Below are 19,629 nucleotides of genomic sequence, written 5' to 3' on the forward strand. Positions count from 1 at the left end.
TGTGTAATCTCACTGTATACAAGTTGTACAAGTGACAATAAAGTATTTCGATTTCAATTCTCTGACATCTGCAGTCATCCGGATTTTACCATGTACAGTGGTACCCCGCAAGACGAATGCCTCGCAAGACGGAAAACCCGCAAGACGAAAGGGTTTTCTGTTTTGGAGGCGCTTCGCAAGACGAATTTCCCTATGGGCTTGCATCGCAAGACGAAAGCCCATAGGGAAATGCTGGCGGTCGGGAGCAAAGACTTTCGCCCACAGCCGGCCTTCAGAAGAGGACCTCTTCTGAAGGCCGGCGGGGGGCAAAAGTCTTTGCTCCCCCCCGCCTGCCTTCCCCCCGCCTGCCGGGGCGATCTTAAAATGCTGGCGGGCGGGAGCGAAGCGTTCGCTGCCGACCCCCAGCATTTTAAAATCTCCAAGGGACAGCAGAGAAGTCTCTGTCCCGGGGAGGTTTTAAAATGCTGGGGGTCGGGAGCGAAGCGCTGCCGACCCCCAGCATTTTAAAATCTCCCCGTGTCCCGGGAAGGTTTTAAAATGCTGGGGGTCGGGAGCGAAGCGCTGCCGACCCCCAGCATTTTAAAATCTCCCCGTGTCCCGGGGAGGTTTTAAAATGCTGGGGTCGGGAGCGAAGCGCTGCCGACCCCCTGCATTTTAAAATCTCCCCGTGTCCCGGGAAGGTTTTAAAATGCTGGGGGTCGGGAGCGAAGCGCTGCCGACCCCCTGCATTTTAAAATCTCCCCGTGTCCCGGGAAGGTTTTAAAATGCTGGGGGTCGGGAGCGAAGCGCTGCCGACCCCCAGCATTTTAAAATCTCCCCGTGTCCCGGGGAGGTTTTAAAATGCTGGGGGTCGGGAGCGAAGCGCTGCCGACCCCCCTGCATTTTAAAATCTCCCCGTGTCCCGGGAAGGTTTTAAAATGCTGGGGGTCGGCAGCCCGACCCCCAGCATTTTAAAATCTTCCCGGGACACGGGGAGATTTTAAAATGCTGGGGGTCGGCAGCGCTTCGCTCCCGACCCCCAGCATTTTAAAACGCTGTTCCGAAGGGGGGGGGGTGGGGACACCTGCCCCAGCCGCCCCACTTCGGAAAGCTGTTCCGAAGCGGGGAGGGAGGGCGGGGACATCTGCCCCAGCCGCCCCGCTTCGGAAAGCTGTTCCGAAGCGGGGAGGGGGGGCGGGGACACCTGCCCCAGCCGCCCCGCTTCGGAAAGCTGTTCCGAAGCGGGGAGGGAGGGCGGGGACATCTGCCCCAGCCGCCCCACTTCGGAAAGCTGTTCCGAAGTGGGGAGGGGGGGCGGGGACACCTGCCCCAGCCGCCCCACTTCGGAAAGCTGTTCCGAAGCGGGGGGGCGGGAACACCTTCTGAAGGCGGGCGGGGGCGAAAGTCTTTGTCCCCCCTGCCTGCCTTCCCAGGGGCTTTTAAATCGCCTCGGAGAGCGGAGAAGTCCTCCGCTGTCCCGGGGTTTTTTAAAATGCTGGGGGTGGGAAGAAAAGCCCTTGTTCCCCCCCCCCAGCCTTCAGAAGAGGTCCGGGGACAGACTGTCCCCGGACCTGGTCTGAAGGCGGTTTCCCTAGGAATGCATTAATTGATTTTCAATGCATTCCTATGGGAAACCGTGCATCGCAAGACGAAAAAACCGCAAGACGAAGAGACTTGCGGAACGAATTAATTTCGTCTTGCGAGGCACCACTGTAGTTTCCCAACCAACGTTGTCAGCAATATGCTAATGACACACACCTCTGCCTCTCCTTTATAGGACTAAATGCTCCGTTTTCTCTTTCCCTGCCTCTTTCCTTGCAACAGTGGTGTGGACAGACATATTTAAGACCGTGTTCATGGAAGACAAAGATACTCAGCTATGAGTGATCGCCAAAGAAAAAGACGACCTACTGAACTGATGCGCTAGAACCAGACCAGTCGAATGGGTCTCCTCTAAGACTAACATGCAACTTCAGCCAATGTGGCTAGACTACATATTGTTTAACGAATAATTAAAAAAAACAACCCAACCCAGTACTTTAATAGTGTGATTTATCTTTATTTTAGACAAAAACACATTTTAAAAACGGGGAACATTTCGATTTCAACAGTATTCCAAGACGCTAACCCGTTCCCTAAAGCATTCTTACAGAACTAGTTTTTCTATTTCATATCTCTTTTATCACATTTCACACTGTTCAAAATTCATACCCTTTTTTCTATAAGGAATTCACAAGAAGAAGAATACAATGAAACAGACTGACGGCATCAAACTAACAGAGGATTAGAGGTATTTGACTGTCAACAGTCAATCTGTGTGTTTGAGAATTTTGTACTTGATGCTAAAACTCACCTAAACTATACAATTTATCAGAAGAAAATTAAGAAGCTTTCTTAAAGCCCTTGAGGATTGGATAGATGTTTTCAAATGCTTCATATATTTCAGAACGGTATTTGGCACCTAGGAAAAATGGTTTTGAAATGAGCATTAATAACATTCATAAGAAATGAAATGAAGTTAGGAGCAATGCCCTAAAAATGTTCTCTGCCAGGAGAGTAAAGTTGAAGGGGAAAATGGGGGGAAATTTTCCATAGCACAGCCCTTTTGAACTCCGTTATCAGAGTGGGGTGGTTTTCAATCACCTCCACTAGACTGGTTGAAAAGCCTACCATAGTAGATGACACCTTCCTTCCTTGTCAGTTCCTGGCTTATAATGTTAATTACCATGTCAGTTTGGACAAACTGTTTTTCTAGCTCAGCATCTTGCACCTGGCCTGACCTGAGACAAATCTATCTTACATTTATTTTCCCTAGTTGCCACCACAGCATTCCGATTGGGTTCGTTTTTCTTAAACCTGTCATCTATCCATTTCAATGAGAAATCAGTAGTTTTTTATTAAGAATTTACACTGTTCACTTTCCCCCTAAAACAGCTATCCTGTTTCCCGCTTCTCACATGTGGTATGTATACACACACACACACACACACACACACACACTTATCCTATCACCATTATGTATCTTGTAATGTACGCTAGAGGTGCCTGGCGTGCTCTGGTCCAACAATAACAATGTACATATTATATATTATGTTGTTGTTGTTTAGTCGTTTAGTCGTGTCCAACTCTTCGTGACCCCATGGACCAGAGCACGCCAGGCACTCCTGTCTTCCACTGCCTCCCGCAGTTTGGTCAGACTCATGTTACATAATTTTACATAATATATAATAAAATATTACATAATAAAATAAAATTACATAAAATTATATATTATGTAAAATACGATACATATTATGTATTTACATACAGCGGGTGGCGCTGTGGTCTAAACCACTGAGTCTTGGGCTTGCCGATCGGAAGGTCGGCAGTTCGAATCCCCGTGATGGGGTGAGCTCCTGTTGCTCTGTCCCAGCTCCTGTCAACATAGCAGTTCGAAAGCACATCAAAGTGCAAGTAGATAAATAGGTACTGCTTCAGCGGGAAGGTAAACAGCGTATCTGTGTGCTGCTCTGGTTTTGCCAGAAGTGGCTTAGTCAAGCTGGTCACATGACCCGGAAAAACTGTCTGCAGACAAACGCCGACTCCCTCGGCCAGTAAAGCGAGATGAGCGCTACAACCCCAGAGTTGTTCACTGCTGGACTGTCAGGGGTCCTTTACCTTTACCTTTAATATTTTTGCAGGATTCAGAAAAGGACCTTAAATTCTTTTCTTCCTTATAGTTTTAGGGCAGAAGTGATGCTTAAAATGCTTTTCACATTTCACACACCAGTAAACCAATATCATCACACTACACTGATCTGGGTGTAAAGCTCAGCAGTTGGGCTCTCTCTCTCTCTCCTGCATAAACTTTCACAAGCAATGCATTCCAAGCATAAAAAAATAAAATGAAACTGTTCTTAGGCTGCAGTCCAATACCACTAACCTATGCATAAGCCCTGCTGAATTCAGTGGGACTTCTGAATAGATAGGTATCACACGGTGCAATTTTAGTAGAACAAATGTAAGATGTCTGATTTTACAGCTCCCATACGTTTCAGCAGGGCTCACGCTGGAGATGTTTCCGACAGATTGTGCCTATAGACTTTTCCTCCCCTTCACATTCAAACTCCTAGGTCGATAGTTTGTGCTGTATATATCACTTACCAGTTAATACAACTTTTCCAGACACAAAGATAAGCAATACAATCCGTGGTTTGACCATTCGATAAATGAGGCCAGGAAACAGTTCTGGTTCATAGCTGTTTAAGAAAGAATTAAAATGCATGAAGTTAGAAAGTCATTTGACATTGTATGTGACTAATGGGAGAGTTTTATGTGACTTTGGGGTTTAATGCATCAGAGGGGAGGGGTGAGATATCAAAAGAGCATCTACCCTCTTTGAAAGGAAAAGGGAGGAAGCAGCTTCTGAAAAGGTCATGAGGGACACAGGTAGTCCAGGTTAGCAGAGCCAGCAAGCATCAGTGTGGAATTACGTGAGAGGATACAATATCAACACCAGGCTATGATCATATGACCGCTTACTCAAAATCAATTGCACGCCGCAATGATACAAGCCTCCATTCACAAGCAGTGTAAATGGGGCTACGTGGGGCTACCTTTGAAGGTGACCCAGAAACTACAACTAATCCAGAATGCGGCAGCTAGACTGGTGACTGGGAGCGACCGCTGGGACCACATAACACTGGTCTTGAAAGACCTACACTGGCTCCCAGTACGTTTCCGAGCACAACTCAAAGTGTTGGTGTTGACCTTTAAAGCCCGAAACGGCTTCGGCCCAATATACCTGAAGGAGCGTCTCCACCCCTATCGTTCTGCCCGGACGCTGAGGTCCAGCTCCAAGGGCCTTCTGGCGGTTCCCTCCCTGCAAGAACCAAAGCTACAGGGAACCAGGCAGAGGGCCTTCTCGGTGGTGGCACCCGCCCTGTGGAACGCCCTCCCGCCAGATGTCAAAGAGATAAACAACTACCTGACATTCAGAATACATCTTAAGGCAGCCCTGTTTGGGGAAGTTTTTAATGTGTGACATCTTAGTGTATTTTTGGGCCTTTGTGGAAGCTGCCCAGAGTGGCTGGGGAAACCCAGCCAGATGGGCAGGGTACAAATAATAAATTATTATTATTATTATTATTATTATTATTATTATTAAGCAGCAGAGGACTAGAACGTGATCTTGCCCCGAGGGCAAAGTGCTCCTTGGTTTGCAACACCCACAAGCTATTTCCAGCATCTCCCCCAAAACAGGAAGAGCAAATGTTCTGCTTTCCTTTCCAACAGCGGCATGGATAGACGTACCTACTGAACTGCTGATGCGTGAGAACCAGGCCTTCGAGCCGGATGGGAAATCTCACATCGCAGCTGCCCACCATGTTCTGTATTTTGAAATCCAGGAACTTAGCAGGGAACCCAAGCTTCTGCACCACACGGGCGTATTTCCGGGCCGCCAGCCGCGACTGTTCTTCGCTGCAGGTTCACACACACAAAAAAGGGGGGGGGCAGAAATCCAGCCACCAAAGGTTTGAGGCATAGCTGTCAACTTACAGATTTGAAAATAAGGGACCAGCAGCCTTGAAAATAAGGGATCAGCAGCCTCGAAAATAAGGGATCAGCAGCCAAAATAAGGGATTTTAGTCAGCCAGCAGCCAAACGAAGCCTCAAGCGGTGGTTCCCATGGCGCAGCAACCCGGCAAAGGGGATGCAGCAAGGAAAACCACCGTCACCTCTCCGCTGGGAAGTGCTGAGCAAAGGCGAGTCCCCAGGCAACGCGGCTGATTTGATTGGCACAAGGCATGCAAGCTCCACCCCCCAGTCGTTCTTAGACTCCTTATTGGGTGAGCAACGCAGCCAACCAACACAGTTGGAGCCTCCCTCCTCCCTAGCCAGCAGGGAGGGAGAGGAGCTGCTTCCTTTGAAACCCGGGAAATTTAAGGGACATCATCAATAAGGGACAGCAGCGGGACACGGCGCTGGGAAAAGGGACTGTCCCGCCAAATAAGGGACGCTTGACAGCTATGGTTTGAGGAGGGCTATAGGTTGGTCTGTGCTTGGCAATGGTTCCATCAGGTTACAGCAGAAGGGAGAGAAGCCAAACAGGAGCATCATCTGCTTGGCTGAGAAGCCAGCTCTATCAGGCTTCCCCTCCAACAGCTGTCATTGGACAGTGCACCTTCCATCAGGCTGCTGCAGAGGGAATCAAGGGAGCAGGGCCGCCCCATTGACTCTGCTGACAGACTGCAACTTTTGACTTCTCTCCTTGAGCCATTTCCCATCCCAGCTGGTCTAGTGGCCTGAGTTTGCTCCCTGCTCCCCGTTAAGTGGGGTTACCTTTGAAGGTGACCCGGAAACTGCAATCAATCCAGAATGTGGCAGCTGGACTGGTGACTAGGAGCGGACGCCGGGACCACATAACACCAGTCCTATCTGCATTGGCTCCCAGAACATTTCCAAGCACAATTCAAAGTGTTGGTGCTGACCTTTAAAGCCCTAAATGGCCTCGGTCCTGTATACCTGAAGGAGTGTCTCCACACCCATCGTTCAGATCACTGAGATCCAGCGCCAAGGGCCTTCTGGCCCTTCCCTTACTGTGAGAAGCCAAGTTACAGGGAACCAGAGAGAGGGCCTTCTTGGTAGTGGTGCCCGCCCTGTGGAATGCCCTTCCTTCAGATGTGAAGGAAATAAGCAGCTATCTTCTCTTTAAAAGACATCTGAAGGCAGCCCTGTTCAGGGAAGTTTTTAATACTTAATGCTGTATTGTTTTTAACACTTGATTGGGAGCCGCCCAGAGTGGCTGGGGAAACTCAGCCAGATGGGCGGGGTATAAATAATAAATTATTCTTATTCTCATTCTTATTCTTATTCTTATTCTTAGGAATTATTTAAATCAAAATGAAAAATAACTCTGTATATGAATTGTTGCAGCTGCAACTTTGGAAAATTCAATTGAAGCTAAGCAAGAGGAACAGAGAGCCTAAGAGATGATAATCAACTTAGAATGTCTCTCTGCAAGCTTGCACGTGGAGTGTTAACTTAGATCACATGAGAAAGGTATTGGGTTGCAAATCTCCATTTTGTGTGAGTTGGTCTTTGCTCTCTCCCTGGAAGCAGCTAGAGAGAAAGGTGTGCAATTGATTCTCTCCAGAAACGCAGCTTCAGAGTATAATACAGGCTATGGGAGAGGCAGAGCTTTGTTTTCAGCTCTGGGTGAAGTAATTTCATGTTTCTAAGATGTTTAACCTTTGCGTGGACAAGCGTATGATACTATGCAATAATTTGGGTGTAACATTACTGTTGCAAGTCTGTTTTGCAACAAGTTCTATTGCTAAAGCTTTTGAACCGTATTTTTGGACTGGACAATTCTTATTTCAAGAAGGGTCCATTTTTATTCACCCTACTGCTTCCAAATGCACAATATCAATAATGCCCCCCCCCCAATAAATCTCTTTTCCTTTTGGCTCATTTCCTTTATATTGTGGTCCTGAGGGCAGAGACAGGCTTGTTAGTGACATTTGCAAGGTACTCTGGGAGCCTTTTTCAACCACACTGCGAGGTAAAATTGCTTACAAGCAAACAAAATGATTCCCACATTATTCCTGTTGTTCCTATTTATTTATCTGTCAGGACAGACCCTATTTCTTGGTACTTGTTCAGAGCACTTGGAAAGTTATAACTGGGGCCTGAGAATTGGGGTGTTGCAATCATGTCTCTGTTTTCTTCTGTGAATTGTGCAATGTAAACATTATTCAAATCAAACGAATCTGTATGTGCTGACTTTCAACCATTTATTACAGGCTTTCTGCTATCCTTTGGGAGGGGCAGAGAACTATGTGAGCAGTGAAAAGCCCCCCCCCCCTCTAACCATTGTATATCCTACTAATCGCAACCCGGCCTCCAGTATTTCACTTGCATCACCCACAACACTTCCAACCCTTATATTACAGGGTCAGATTTAAGGTGCTGGTTTTGACCTTTAAAGCCCTTCACGGCCTAGGACCCTCGTACCTATGGGACCGCCTCTCCCGGTATTCCCCACAGAGAGCCTCAAGGTCCATAAATAGCAACACCCTAGTGGTACCGGGCCCTAAGGAAGTCAGATTAGCCTCAACCAGAGCCAGGGCCTTTTCAACACTGGCCCCGGCCTGGTGGAACGCTCTGCCTCATGAGACCAGGGCCCTGCGGGATCTGATCTCTTTCCGCAGGGCCTGTAAGACAGAATTGTTCCGCCTGGCCTTGGCTTGGAGCCAATTTAATTCCCTCCCCCTCTTTCTTTTTCCTTTCTCCTCCTGTGATGAGGCTGCATTTTAATATGTTAATGTTTCAATATTTTAATGTTGTATTTTAATCTTGTTTTTAAGTTGTATTCATTTCAACTTGTTTTTATTATTGCTTGTTAGCCACCCTGAGCCCGGCCTTGGCTGGGGAGGGCGGGGTATAAATAAAAATTATTATTATTATTATTATTATTATTATTATTATTATTATTATTTTCAGAGTCACATGGCTAGGCAAAACATATTTAAAAGGAAGGAGAGAAAGAAAGCTAAGATTTGCAGAAAGCTCAATCCTGCCCGCCATGTCAGTGCCCCGTTTATTCTGGGTTCATAGCAAAGCCCTACCTTTTCGCTCCTGTGCAGACCATTTTGCCGGAACTAAATATGAGGGCTGTTGTCCTGGGTTCTCGAATTCGCATGATCACAGCAGCAAACCTCTGAAGTTCAGGAAAAAAACAGATTACCACCTTGCGAATCTGTTTTAGACAAGTGCCTCTGGCAGTATCTTACGAAATACAGAGATTCGACCCGACAGGTGCACTCTGCGCATGCTCATCCTTCTCATTTCTTGCAATGGAGGAATCTACACGACCTGTTTTCCACAACCCCTTTCTATTATTACATTTATATGCCACCTGTTCTAGCAAGGAGTTCAAGGCTGTGTACAAGGTCGTATTCCTCCCCAGTTCATCCTCACAAGAAACCTGTGACGTAGGCTAGGCTGAGAGATAGTGACTGGCTTAAGGTCACCCAATGAGCTTCATGGCTGGGTGGGGATTCGAACCGTGGTCTCTCAAAGTCATAGTTCAACATTCTAGAATTGGATGAGACCATGACGGTCGTGTACTCCAACCTTCTGCAATGCAGCAATCTTTTGCCCAACGTGGGGTTCAAACTCATAACCCTGAGCTTAAGAGTCTCATGCTCTACCGACTGAGCTACCCCAGCATCTCCGTCTCTAGAGTCCACCAAGTCTGAGCCCAACCAGAATCTCAAAGGGGAACAATTTCTCAGAGGCATGGCACCAAACAGCTTCTCTGGGGCTTACCTTTGGATTGAATTCTGCATTCCTTGCTTGAAGGGCGATGTTCTTGAGGTCCAGCTTACAAGCCAAGTTTACAGTGGCCACTATATTCCTAGGAGAACAAGGGAGAAACATTGCACATTTAGGATTTCATTTACGAGGGGATACAACAGACTGACAAAGGTGCCTTTAGTGCTTAGAAGTGGCGTGGATATGTTCATGGGATGCATCACAGCAAATCTGCCATTCTTTTCAGTACTGAGCCATAAATTGAATGTCCATCATACTCCTCCTCCTCCTCCTCCTCCTCTTCTTATTTCTAGATGGAATTGGTTCAGGGAAATCAACCAACATCTGTTGGGATTGCATAAATTTTACCTTGCTAGTTTGGGAACATTTACACGATACAGTGGTACCTTGGTTTAAGAAAAATCTGGTTTAAGAACAATTCGGTTTATAAACTCTGCAAAACCGGAAATAGTGTCTTGATTTGAGAACTTTACCTCGGTCTAAGAACAGAAGCCGAACGGTGGATGGGGAACCGGCGGCGGGAGGCCTCATTAGGGAAAGTGCGCCCCGGTTTAAGAACGGTTTCAGTTTAAGAACGGACCTCCGGAACGGATTAAGTTCGTAAACCGAGGTACCACCGTACATTCAAAGCACGTCCAACGCACATTTTAAACATAGTACCTGAGAGTTAAAGATAAGCAAACACGAGCGAAGAGAATGTGTTGCCATTGCTTAGCAACCTGGAGGCAGGCTCCCACTTACTCAGGGAGAAGGCACCCAAGTGGCTAGTAGTAGTAGTAGTAGTAGTAGCAGTAGTAGTAGTAGTAGTAGTAATAGTAATACCCTGCCTTTTTCCCTGATGGGGACAAAAGGTGGCTTCAGATAAAAATAAGAACCACCAAAAACATAGAAAAATAACAATTAAAAAAAACAATTAATGATTTGCTGGATAAAAGCAACCATGGTAAAGGTAAAGGTAAAGGGACCCCTGACCATTAGGTCCAGTCGTGACCAACTCTGGGGTTGCGGCGCTCATCTCGCTTTAGTGGCCGAGGGAGCCGGCGTACAGCTTCCGGGTCATGTGGCCAGCATGACTAAGCTGCTTCTGGCGAACCAGAGCAGCAACGGAAACACCGTTTACCGTCCCGCCGGAGCGGTACCTATTTATCTACTTGCACTTTGACATGCTTTCGAACTGCTAGGTTGGCAGGAGCAGGGACAGAGCAATGGGAGCTCACTCTGTCGCAGGGATTCGAACCGCTGACCTTCTGATCAGCAAGTCCTAGGCTCTGTGGTTTAACCCACAGTGCCACCCGCATCCCAAAAGCAACCATATTTCAATCTATTGATTTTGTACTTAATACACATATAAGTTTAACCCACCAGGGGGCACTATTTGTGTAGAAAGCTAACTAGAACTTGTTGAAACAAAATAAAAAAATTCCCTCCAGTAGCACCTTAGAGACCAACTAAGTTTGTTATTGGTATGAGCTTTCCTGTGCTTGTTGGTAAGCCTCTGTGTTTAAGTTAACTCCACCCCTTAAAAGCTGAGCCATTTGTTGTTTGCTGTTCTCTCCAGACGAGATGTCTGCTATTTCTCTCCTATCTCCACTCAGCCCATAAAGAGTTCCTGCATAAATAAAGCCTTTGAACTCTACAAATTACACGAGTGACTTTCAATCTAAGTCACCCAAGCTTCAAGGCGTTCTAACAGGAATGAACCTACTGCAACTGTGGGACGATGCCAGAAGAACCTTCTGAAGCAGAGGCCATGGGGGTCATCAGGTTCATGGGAAGACAGGTCCCAGAGGCATCGGGCATCCCAGAAGAATCGGGCGATGGTTGAGTTGCGTTTTCATCCCTCTCTCGGGACAGGCCATTACCATTCAGGAAGATACCACTGTCTTGCGATCCTGACTGAGAGCCGTGCTGCTCTCCCAATGCCATTGCACGGCCCTCATATTTGTTATCCGGGCTTAAATAGTCAGGCAGGAAGCTGAGGTCAATCGAGAAGTTGTGGGTCTGGTCAGGCGGAGAATGGAACGATGCCCCCTGGTAGGAGGAAGGAGGCAAGTCTGCCGCAAAGGGGCTCATGGGAGCAGACACTTGCGGGCTGGACGGTGGAAAGTTATCCTATCACAACACGGGAGAGAGAAAAAACAGTCACCACACTTCTGCGTTAATAGGACATAAGAAGAGGCTGCTGGACCCATCTAGTCCAGCATCCTGTTCTCACAGTGGCTTGCCTGTGGGAAACCAGCAGGCAGGATTCGAACACAAGAGCATCTCTCCACTTCTGTGGGTTCCAGCAACTGGGATTCAGAAGCTTTGCTGCAACTGTGGAGGCAGAGCCGAGCCATTGTGACTAGCAGTTGCCAAAAGCCCTTCGCTATAGGTAAAGGGTAAAGGGACCCCTGACCATTAGGTCCAGTCATGGCCGACTCTGGGGTTGCGGCGCTCATCTCGCTTTATTGGCTAAGGGAGCCGGCGTACAGCTTCCGGGTCATGTGGCCAGCATGACTAAGCCGCTTCTGGAGAACCAGAGCAGCGCACGGAAACGCCGTTTACCTTCCCGCTGGAGAGGTACCTATTTATCTACTTGCACTTTGACGTGCTTTCGAACTGCTAGGTTGACAGGAGCAGGGACAGAGCAACGGGAGCTCACCCCGTCGCAGGGATTCGAACCGCCGACCTTCTGATCAGCAAGCCCTAGGCTCTGTGGTGCAACCCACAGCGCCACCCGCGTCCCGCCCTTCGCTATAAATTGGTCCAATTCTCTTTCAGGGCCATCTAGATTGGCATCCATCACTGCCTCTTGTGGCAATGAGTTCCATAGTTTAACTGTGTACTGCGTGTTTTCTTTGATCTGTCCTGAATTTCCCCACCATTCTGCTTCACTTGAGGTCCATGGGTTCTATCTAGTGTTAGGAGCAGGGGAAACCTTTCCTCTACGCCAGATCCCCCCAAAATAATACGTTCAAAGTACTCTGCACCAACAGAGGACCACAATTCGAGCAAAGCCATGGCTTTTTCCTCACAGGGCCATGTTTACTGGATAGAACCCACTGTTGGTGGATCTCAACCAAACCTCTCTGCTACCGGCTGCTTAGTCCGTGTAGTCCAGGATGACAACTCAGGAACATAACTTGCCAAACAGTAACTTGATTTGTATTTGCTTTTATTATATACAGAGTATAGCACAGCTTGGGGGCCGCGGGTGGCGCTGTGGGTTAAAGCCTCAGCGCCTAGGACTTGCCGATCATCAGGTCGGCGGTTCGAATCCCCGCGGCGGGGTGCGCTCCCGTTGTTCGGTCCCAGCGCCTGCCAACCTAGCAGTTCAAGAGCACCCCCGGGTGCAAGTAGATAAATAGGGACCGCTTACTAGCGGGAAGGTAAACGGCGTTTCCGTGTGCTGCGCTGGCTTGCCAGATGCAGCTTGTCACGCTGGCCACGTGACCCGGAAGTGTCTGCGGACAGCGCTGGCCCCCGGCTTATAGAGTGAGATGGGCGCACAACCCCAGAGTCTGTCAAGACTGGCCTGTACGGGCAGGGGTACCTTTACCTTTACCTATAGCACAGCTTTGTACAAGTTACTGTATGCACAGACTCAATTACTCTACACACCAACCTCTGAACTCTGAGATAGGAATTTTGAGGTCTTAGATATATGGTAATGTTCATAAATGTACCAACCAAGCACGTACATAGATCAGCACAGGAAGACCGACCTGGAACCATTTTGACTCCTAAACTGAGCAAATGTTTTCTCTGCAAGGTCAAAGTGGGAAACCTCCCCATTGTCTCTTTCCTCACAAATCCTGTCTTAAGGGCACATTTAAGATATGAATAGGGTGCGAGCCTGTGATATGGCCCAGGAACTAAGTATTTATCATTACAAAAGACTGGCCAGGCTCCCCAGGCAATCCAATCAAGTAATCTGCCAGACAGGAGAAAAACAACATTCAAATTTCTGTTTAGACTGCCTTTCCTGTGATGTATGTATGATGTTTCTGGAGGTGGTCTTGATCTACAGGGTGGCAATTTCAAAAGTCTTTATAAGGCCTTGCATGCCATTTTTCGTTGTCCCTCCTCCTCTCCTGCAGGTGAGGGGAGCACCCTGTTGCAACAGTTCAATAAAGATCAAGCTTACTAGCTGCTTTGCTTCTCAATATTCTCTGGTTGGCCTCTGTTATTCTCTCCTACCAATAGGGAACCTATGTAAGGACTCTATATGGGCTCTTGGATACCCCATAAGGGAAAAGGGGAATTTTTGTTTACAACAACTCCAACACCAAACTACTGTGTCATGCTGCTTATAAGGGAAAACTTTTAGCCAATCACCACCTGTTGCTAGCATAGCTGTCAACGTTTCCCTTTTTTAAGGGAAATTCCCTTATTCCGAATAGGATTTCCTTTAAAAAAAGGGAAAAGTTGATAGCTATGGTTGCTAGGCTTCCCTGTCTCCAAGCAGACTTCCTCACTTACTCTGGCTTCACTTGGCTTCTTGCCAACTCACTAATTGTCCGCTTCAAAGCTGCTGTTTCTCACAAACCTCAACACCCACAGCTACTGGGCATGTATTCAGATTCTGGGCATTTATTCCGATTTGATTGCGGGGAGGTTAGATGGTGTTGTGTCAAAGCAAGCGCTATCCCACACATTCCGGCACACTTTCCCTTCTTAGAACGTCCACCAAGACTCAGACTCAGCTCGCTATCTGCAATTTGGGAATACGGTAATTAGATTTGCCCACCTTACTTAGTCATGTTCATAGCTTAGTGGTGCAGCACATACTTTGAATGTCAAAAGTCCCAGGTCCAATCCCTGATGGATGACTGGGGCAAACTCTTTTATTATTATTATTATTATTATTATTATTATTATTATTATTATTATTTATTGCAAAACATACAACACAAACAGAAAAAAACAATACCACAATGACAACATTAGTTGGCTACACATCACCTAACATCACACATATTTTTGACTTCCGAATCCCCTCATTGTGCTTTCTAAATATTCTTAACCTATACGCACTTCCTAGTATATCTATTACACCTCAGGAACAATTTTTTACATTTATAATTCTCTTTAATATTCAAGACTCAATCTATACCTGTCAGGAGAATTGCCTTTTCACAATACTGTTTTAAATATTCTTTCAATATTGTCCGTTCTTTGCTCACTTTCTGATTTGAGTTTCCTCTTATTCTCCCAGTCATTTTCGCAAGTTCCAGGTATTCTATCGTCTTCACAGTGGCGTAGCGTGGGGGGTGCAGGGGGGGCCGGCTGCACCGGGCGCAACATCTGGGGTTAGGGCAAATCCACAGGTTAGGGGGTGCAAATCCACGGGTTAGGGGGCGCAAATTACTTGCCTTGCCCCGGGTGCTGACAACCCACGCTACGCCACTGCGTCTTCACCTGCCAGTCAAGCTTTGTAGGAATTAAGTCACTTTTCCAATTTTTTGTTACCAGAGTTCTGGCCGCTGTGGTTGCATACATAAAGATTGTTCTAAAGTTTTTTTGTATTTCAGTGGACATAATGCCCAACAGAAAGCCTTCTGGTTGTTTTTTTAAAGGAGAATTTAAAGATATTTTTAAGTTCGTTGTATATTGTGTCCCAAAATTCTCGTATCCTCACAGATCCCGCCTGGGACTGGGACAAACACCTTGCCTTAAACCCTGCTACCTTCTGGGCCACATGAACCAATAGGCTGAATCAATATAAGGTATACAGTGGTGCCTCGCAAGACGAAATTAATTCGTTCAGCGAGTTTTGTCGTCTTGCGATTTTTTTCGTCTTGCGAAGCACGGTGTCGGGAAAGTTTTGGAAAAGCTTCAAAAATCACCAAAGTCTTTAAAAACCTCAAAAAAGGCTACCACACCTCGTTCTATGAGTTGCTCCTCGAAGTCAAGTCGCAACTGTATTAATGGTGTTAAGAAAAAGGAAACAAACTTGCAAGACGTTTCCGTCTTGCGAAGCAAGCCCATAGGGAAAATCGTCTTGCGAAGCAGCTCAAAAAACAAAAAACCCTTTCGTCTTGCGAGTTTTTTGTCTTGCGAGGCATTCGTCTTGCGAGGTACCACTGTATTCCTATGTTCCTAAATGCTAAGCAATAGGAGCAGAACAGAAATAATATGATCAGAATCCATCAAAATAAATGTGGAAACAGCACACTTGCTCTACTTGTTCCAATAGCGTGACTGGGAGTTTTGCTAGTTCCACAGTAAAAAGCGGATAGCCACCTTTTACTAAGGCCTGCAGGTATTCCTTGACTCTGATTAAGCCCCAATATCCTTCATTTTACCTGGCCTGTACACTGGTCCAGGTAGTTTTCCAGGGATAAATCCTCATCCATGCTTGGTTTCCCTATTCCACAGAAGAGCAGGTCAACAGTTTCCAGTTATAGTATCGATGGAGAAAGAAGCTGGAAAGTGCTGTAGCAACCTAGAGATCATCTCTCCAGCTGGTGATGTTGGGAGTAAATGACTACAGGTGAGTTGAATTAAGAAACCCCCTTAATTGGAGAAAAGGGAATCAGGTGGTGTAAGAAAGCCTGAGCAGCTATTCACTGGGAGATTTCTCCTGACTGCTCTCTAGATCTGTTGGTATATACAGGAAAATCTCACAGGCTTACCCAAGCAAAGCTGTGCTGGTCATACTATAACACCTGACTTCCATTTGACGGTGTGCAACAAGAACTTGAGTCACACAAAGGCTTCGAAATTAAACTGGCTTCAAAAGACGCAACTTTCCCCAGTGTAGCCTGGGAATTGTAGTTCAATGAGCCCCTTTACATCACTGCAACAACCTCCAGCATTTCTCCACGGGGAGCCAAATAGCTAAAACAGGCATGAAAATAGCTTGTCTGTGAAAAAACGTGTCTGCTCAGAGGCTGGTTCATGGGCATTTGCTAATGTGTTTGGGTATAAAAGCATGCATCTCAGCACATGTATGTTCATGTACGCTACTACAGCAGCAAAAATGTTAATTGCCTCCAAAGTGGAAAGAAGCAGAAGTCCCAGCAAAGGAAGAATGGATACAAAAACTTATGGAATATGCAGAAATGGCGAAATTTGCTGGAAGAGTAAGAAATCAAGATACAGCGGTACCTCAGGTTACATACGCTTCAGGTTACATACGCTTCAGGTTACAGACTCCGCTAACCCAGAAATAGTACCTCGGGTTAAGAACTTTGCTTCAGGGTGAGAACAGAAATCGTGCTCCGGCGGCGCAGCGGCAGCAGGAGGCCCCATTAGCTGAAGTGGTGCTTCAGGTTAAGAACAGTTTCAGGTTAAGTACAGACCTCCGGAACGAATTAAGTACTTAACCCGAGGTACCACTGTAACAGTTTTTTAAATAAAAGAATGGAAATGGTTGAATATTTCCAGATAAAATGATTGTAAAATTAGTGAAATGTATAAAATCAGTGAAATGTATGAAGTTGGAAAGTATAAATAAAAAAATATTTTAAAAAAGCATGCATCTCAGCGGCAGGATCATTTTGGACATGGCCTGCTGGAGAACAAGGAGAGGCTTTGTCTTGGGTCACATCCACACCAGAAACAGGCAGCCCTGTTTAGGGAAAGTTTTTAGTATTTGATGAATTATTGTATTTTAATCTTTTGTTGGAAGCCGCCCAGAGTGGGCGGGGTATAAAAAAAGCCAGATGGGTGGGGTATAAAAAATAAATTTATTATTATTATTATTATTATTATTATTATTATTATTATTATTATTTTCAAGAACATGGCTCCTCCCCAAGTGCTCGGAGCTGTAGTTCACACCCCTCACTGAGCTACAATTCCCAGCACCCTTCACAAACTAGTTCCCAGCCCTGTGCTTTGGGTGTATGGCTTTGCCTGCCTTTCCTCTGTTCCTCTGGAGATCTTTGAAGGTGATGAAGATAGCCAGCTAAAGCTGTGGTACCAGTTGGAAGACTGATCGTCTCCCAGAGCACTTCAACAGAAGGAAAAGAGCTTAGGAAGACACCCACAAAGCATTAAACATGTGGCATGTCAGGTTAGCAGAACCCAAGCGCAGAGGTCGAGTCTCCTTTTCAGCACGGTGCAGGCTGAATAGAGACGTCTTGGGATTTGTTGGGGTTAAATGTGTTCAAAAGTAACAGACCATCAAGCTGGACTTCCATTTTAATCTGTGGTGGTGAACGTAGGAAGGTACCTTCCACCGAGTTACACCATAGGCACATGGTCACCTTCTCACCAAGCTGCTTGGCAATAGTCTTGTAGCCCAGTCCAGCCTTGTGCAGGTCTACAATCTTGTCCCCCTGACATCCTTGGACGGCTCTTTGGTCTTGGTCATGGTGGCTACTTTGGAATCTGCTGGATTGATTGCTTCTGTCGACAGGTGTCTTTTGTACAGGTACTGTTAACGAGCTGGGATTACAGGTAAGACCTCTCCCTTACAGCAGGTGCTTCTAATCTCAGTTTGGAACTTGCTGCCAAGGAGTGTGGTGGAGTCCCCTTCTTTGGAGGTCTTTAAGCAGAGGCTTGACAACCATGTCAGGAGTGCTCTGATGGTGTTTCCTGCTTGGCAGGGGGTTGGACTCGATGGCCCTTGTGGTCTATTCCAACTCTATGATTCTATGATTTGTTACATACAGTGAAGATACCAGGTAGCCTGACATCTGGCTGGTCGATAGGGGATCAAATATTTATTTCACTCATTATAATGCACATCAATCTCTGACTTTTGTCTTCTGGGTTTCTGGGTTCCCCCCCCCCCCCTGTTGTTATTCTGTCTCTTTTGTGTGCATGCACACTTCTTCAGAACAAACTTAGTTGGTCTCTAAGGTGCTACTGGACAATTTTCAAGTTTTTTTTATTTATTCAAACTCTTGGACTACACCGAAATGGCAAAACTGACCAGAAAACTCAGGAACCACGAAGACCAAAACTTCAATAAAGAATGGGAAAAATTTATAATTTATCTTGGAGACCAAGCAGATGAAAACATTAGCAGAATTGCAGGAACACTTGTAATGTAGCAAGTACTATGGAGATAATGGAGTTATATAAAATATGGACAATTGAAAAAATATGCAGTAGAACAGGTTAAAAATAGGACCTATGGAGGGGAAGGTGAGAAGTCCAGAGATTTGGAGAAATCTCTAAATGTGGATGTGCTGTATATGGTTGTATTGTTATAATTTTATACTTGTAAAATCAAATAAATATAATTTTTAAAGAACATTTGCACATGCTAATTTATACATAGGTGCATATATGGAAATAAGTTATGATATACACAGAAACACATCTCACCCTAGCCAGGAAGACGGCGATGTGTGATGTGTGTGTCTGCTCAATCTGTTGTCTAGGTGCTCACTGTTGATGGGCAATTTCCAAGGTCCCTGCCCTATTCCCTTATTCTTTATATTTAAACTATTCTTTATCTTTGAACTGGACTTTGACCAGAGCTTCCTTTGAGCAGAGGATGTCTTCAAATCAAGGATTTCCATCTGTAAAGTAGGGCACATGGCCACCCAACCTAGCAAGAAAAGGATGGTTACAAGGGCCCTAAGGAGGTCAGACTATCCTCCACCAGGGCCAGGGCCTTCTCAGTGATGGCTCCGACCTGGTGGAATGCTCTGTCCCACGAGACCAGGGCCCTGCAGGATTTAATCTCCTTCCATCAGGCCTGTAAGACAGAGCTATTCCGCCTGGCCTTTAATTTTAATTCAGCCTGATCTTTTATTTCCCTTCCCTTCCCTCCCCCTCCCCTTTTATGAAGATCACCCGCTCTGAGACCCCACAGCTAATTCTCCCCGGCCTCCTCGCTGGCCCAAGTAGGACCAATTCAGCCAGCTAGCCCTGGGGATTATCTAATTGATTTTTATTGTTATTCATGTTTTTATACTGTATTTTATGCTGATTTTATAATTAAGTGTCTTAAATTTGTTGTTAGCCGCCCTGAGCCTGGTTTTTGAACTGGGAAGGGCGGGGTATAAATAAAAAATTATTATTATTACAACAACAATGGTTGCCTCAATCCAAAAGGTCCCTCAGGTAACTCTGAGGTGACTGTCAGCAGGCAGAGATCACTATGAGGGACTTTGGTAGTGAGCAAGTGAAAAAAGACAGTACTGTTTGATATAAAGAGAGTGTTTTCTGGTACCTTAAAGACTAACAAATGTACTATGGTGTAAGCTTTTGAGGACTCAAGACCATTTCATCCGATACAGAGGTGTAAGATTTCACTTCAAGCCTTTGGCAAAGTAGGCCTGAGAACACAAAAAAGACTCCAAAAGGGGGGGAACTTCCAGAGGGATAGAAGTGTTAATCTGTGCAGGAAAAGCAAAGTCTTGTAGCATCTTTAACCAATTTATT

The 19,629-nt window shown here is 46.1% G+C and overlaps 1 protein-coding gene across 1 annotated transcript; it reads right to left on the reverse strand.

Annotated features, from left to right (window-relative positions):
- Positions 1-2,017: 2,017 nt before the first annotated feature.
- Positions 2,018-17,489, reverse strand: TBPL2 (TATA-box binding protein like 2). Its single transcript, XM_028728411.2, has 8 exons — positions 17,462-17,489; positions 15,588-15,649; positions 11,003-11,409; positions 9,292-9,379; positions 8,589-8,680; positions 5,272-5,439; positions 4,123-4,217; positions 2,018-2,440 (listed from the first exon to the last, which is right to left on the reverse strand). The coding sequence occupies exons 1-8, from the start codon at positions 17,487-17,489 to the stop codon at positions 2,361-2,363; spliced, it is 1,020 nt and encodes a 339-aa protein (XP_028584244.2). The 3' UTR covers positions 2,018-2,360.
- Positions 17,490-19,629: the final 2,140 nt, after the last annotated feature.

This window comes from Podarcis muralis, chromosome 1 (assembly GCF_964188315.1).
Source record: "Podarcis muralis chromosome 1, rPodMur119.hap1.1, whole genome shotgun sequence".
Taxonomy (NCBI): domain Eukaryota; kingdom Metazoa; phylum Chordata; class Lepidosauria; order Squamata; family Lacertidae; genus Podarcis; species Podarcis muralis.

Coding starts and splice junctions, on each gene's coding strand:
- TBPL2 (XM_028728411.2), bottom strand. CDS start 17,489: ATGTGCCTATGGTGTAACTCGGTGGAAG. Junction 9,380..11,002: donor GGCATCGTCCCACAGTTGCA/GTAGGTTCATTC, acceptor TTGTTCTCCTAG/GAATATAGTGGCCACTGTAA. Junction 4,218..5,271: donor ACGCATCAGCAGTTCAGTAG/GTACGTCTATCC, acceptor TTTCTTAAACAG/CTATGAACCAGAACTGTTTC.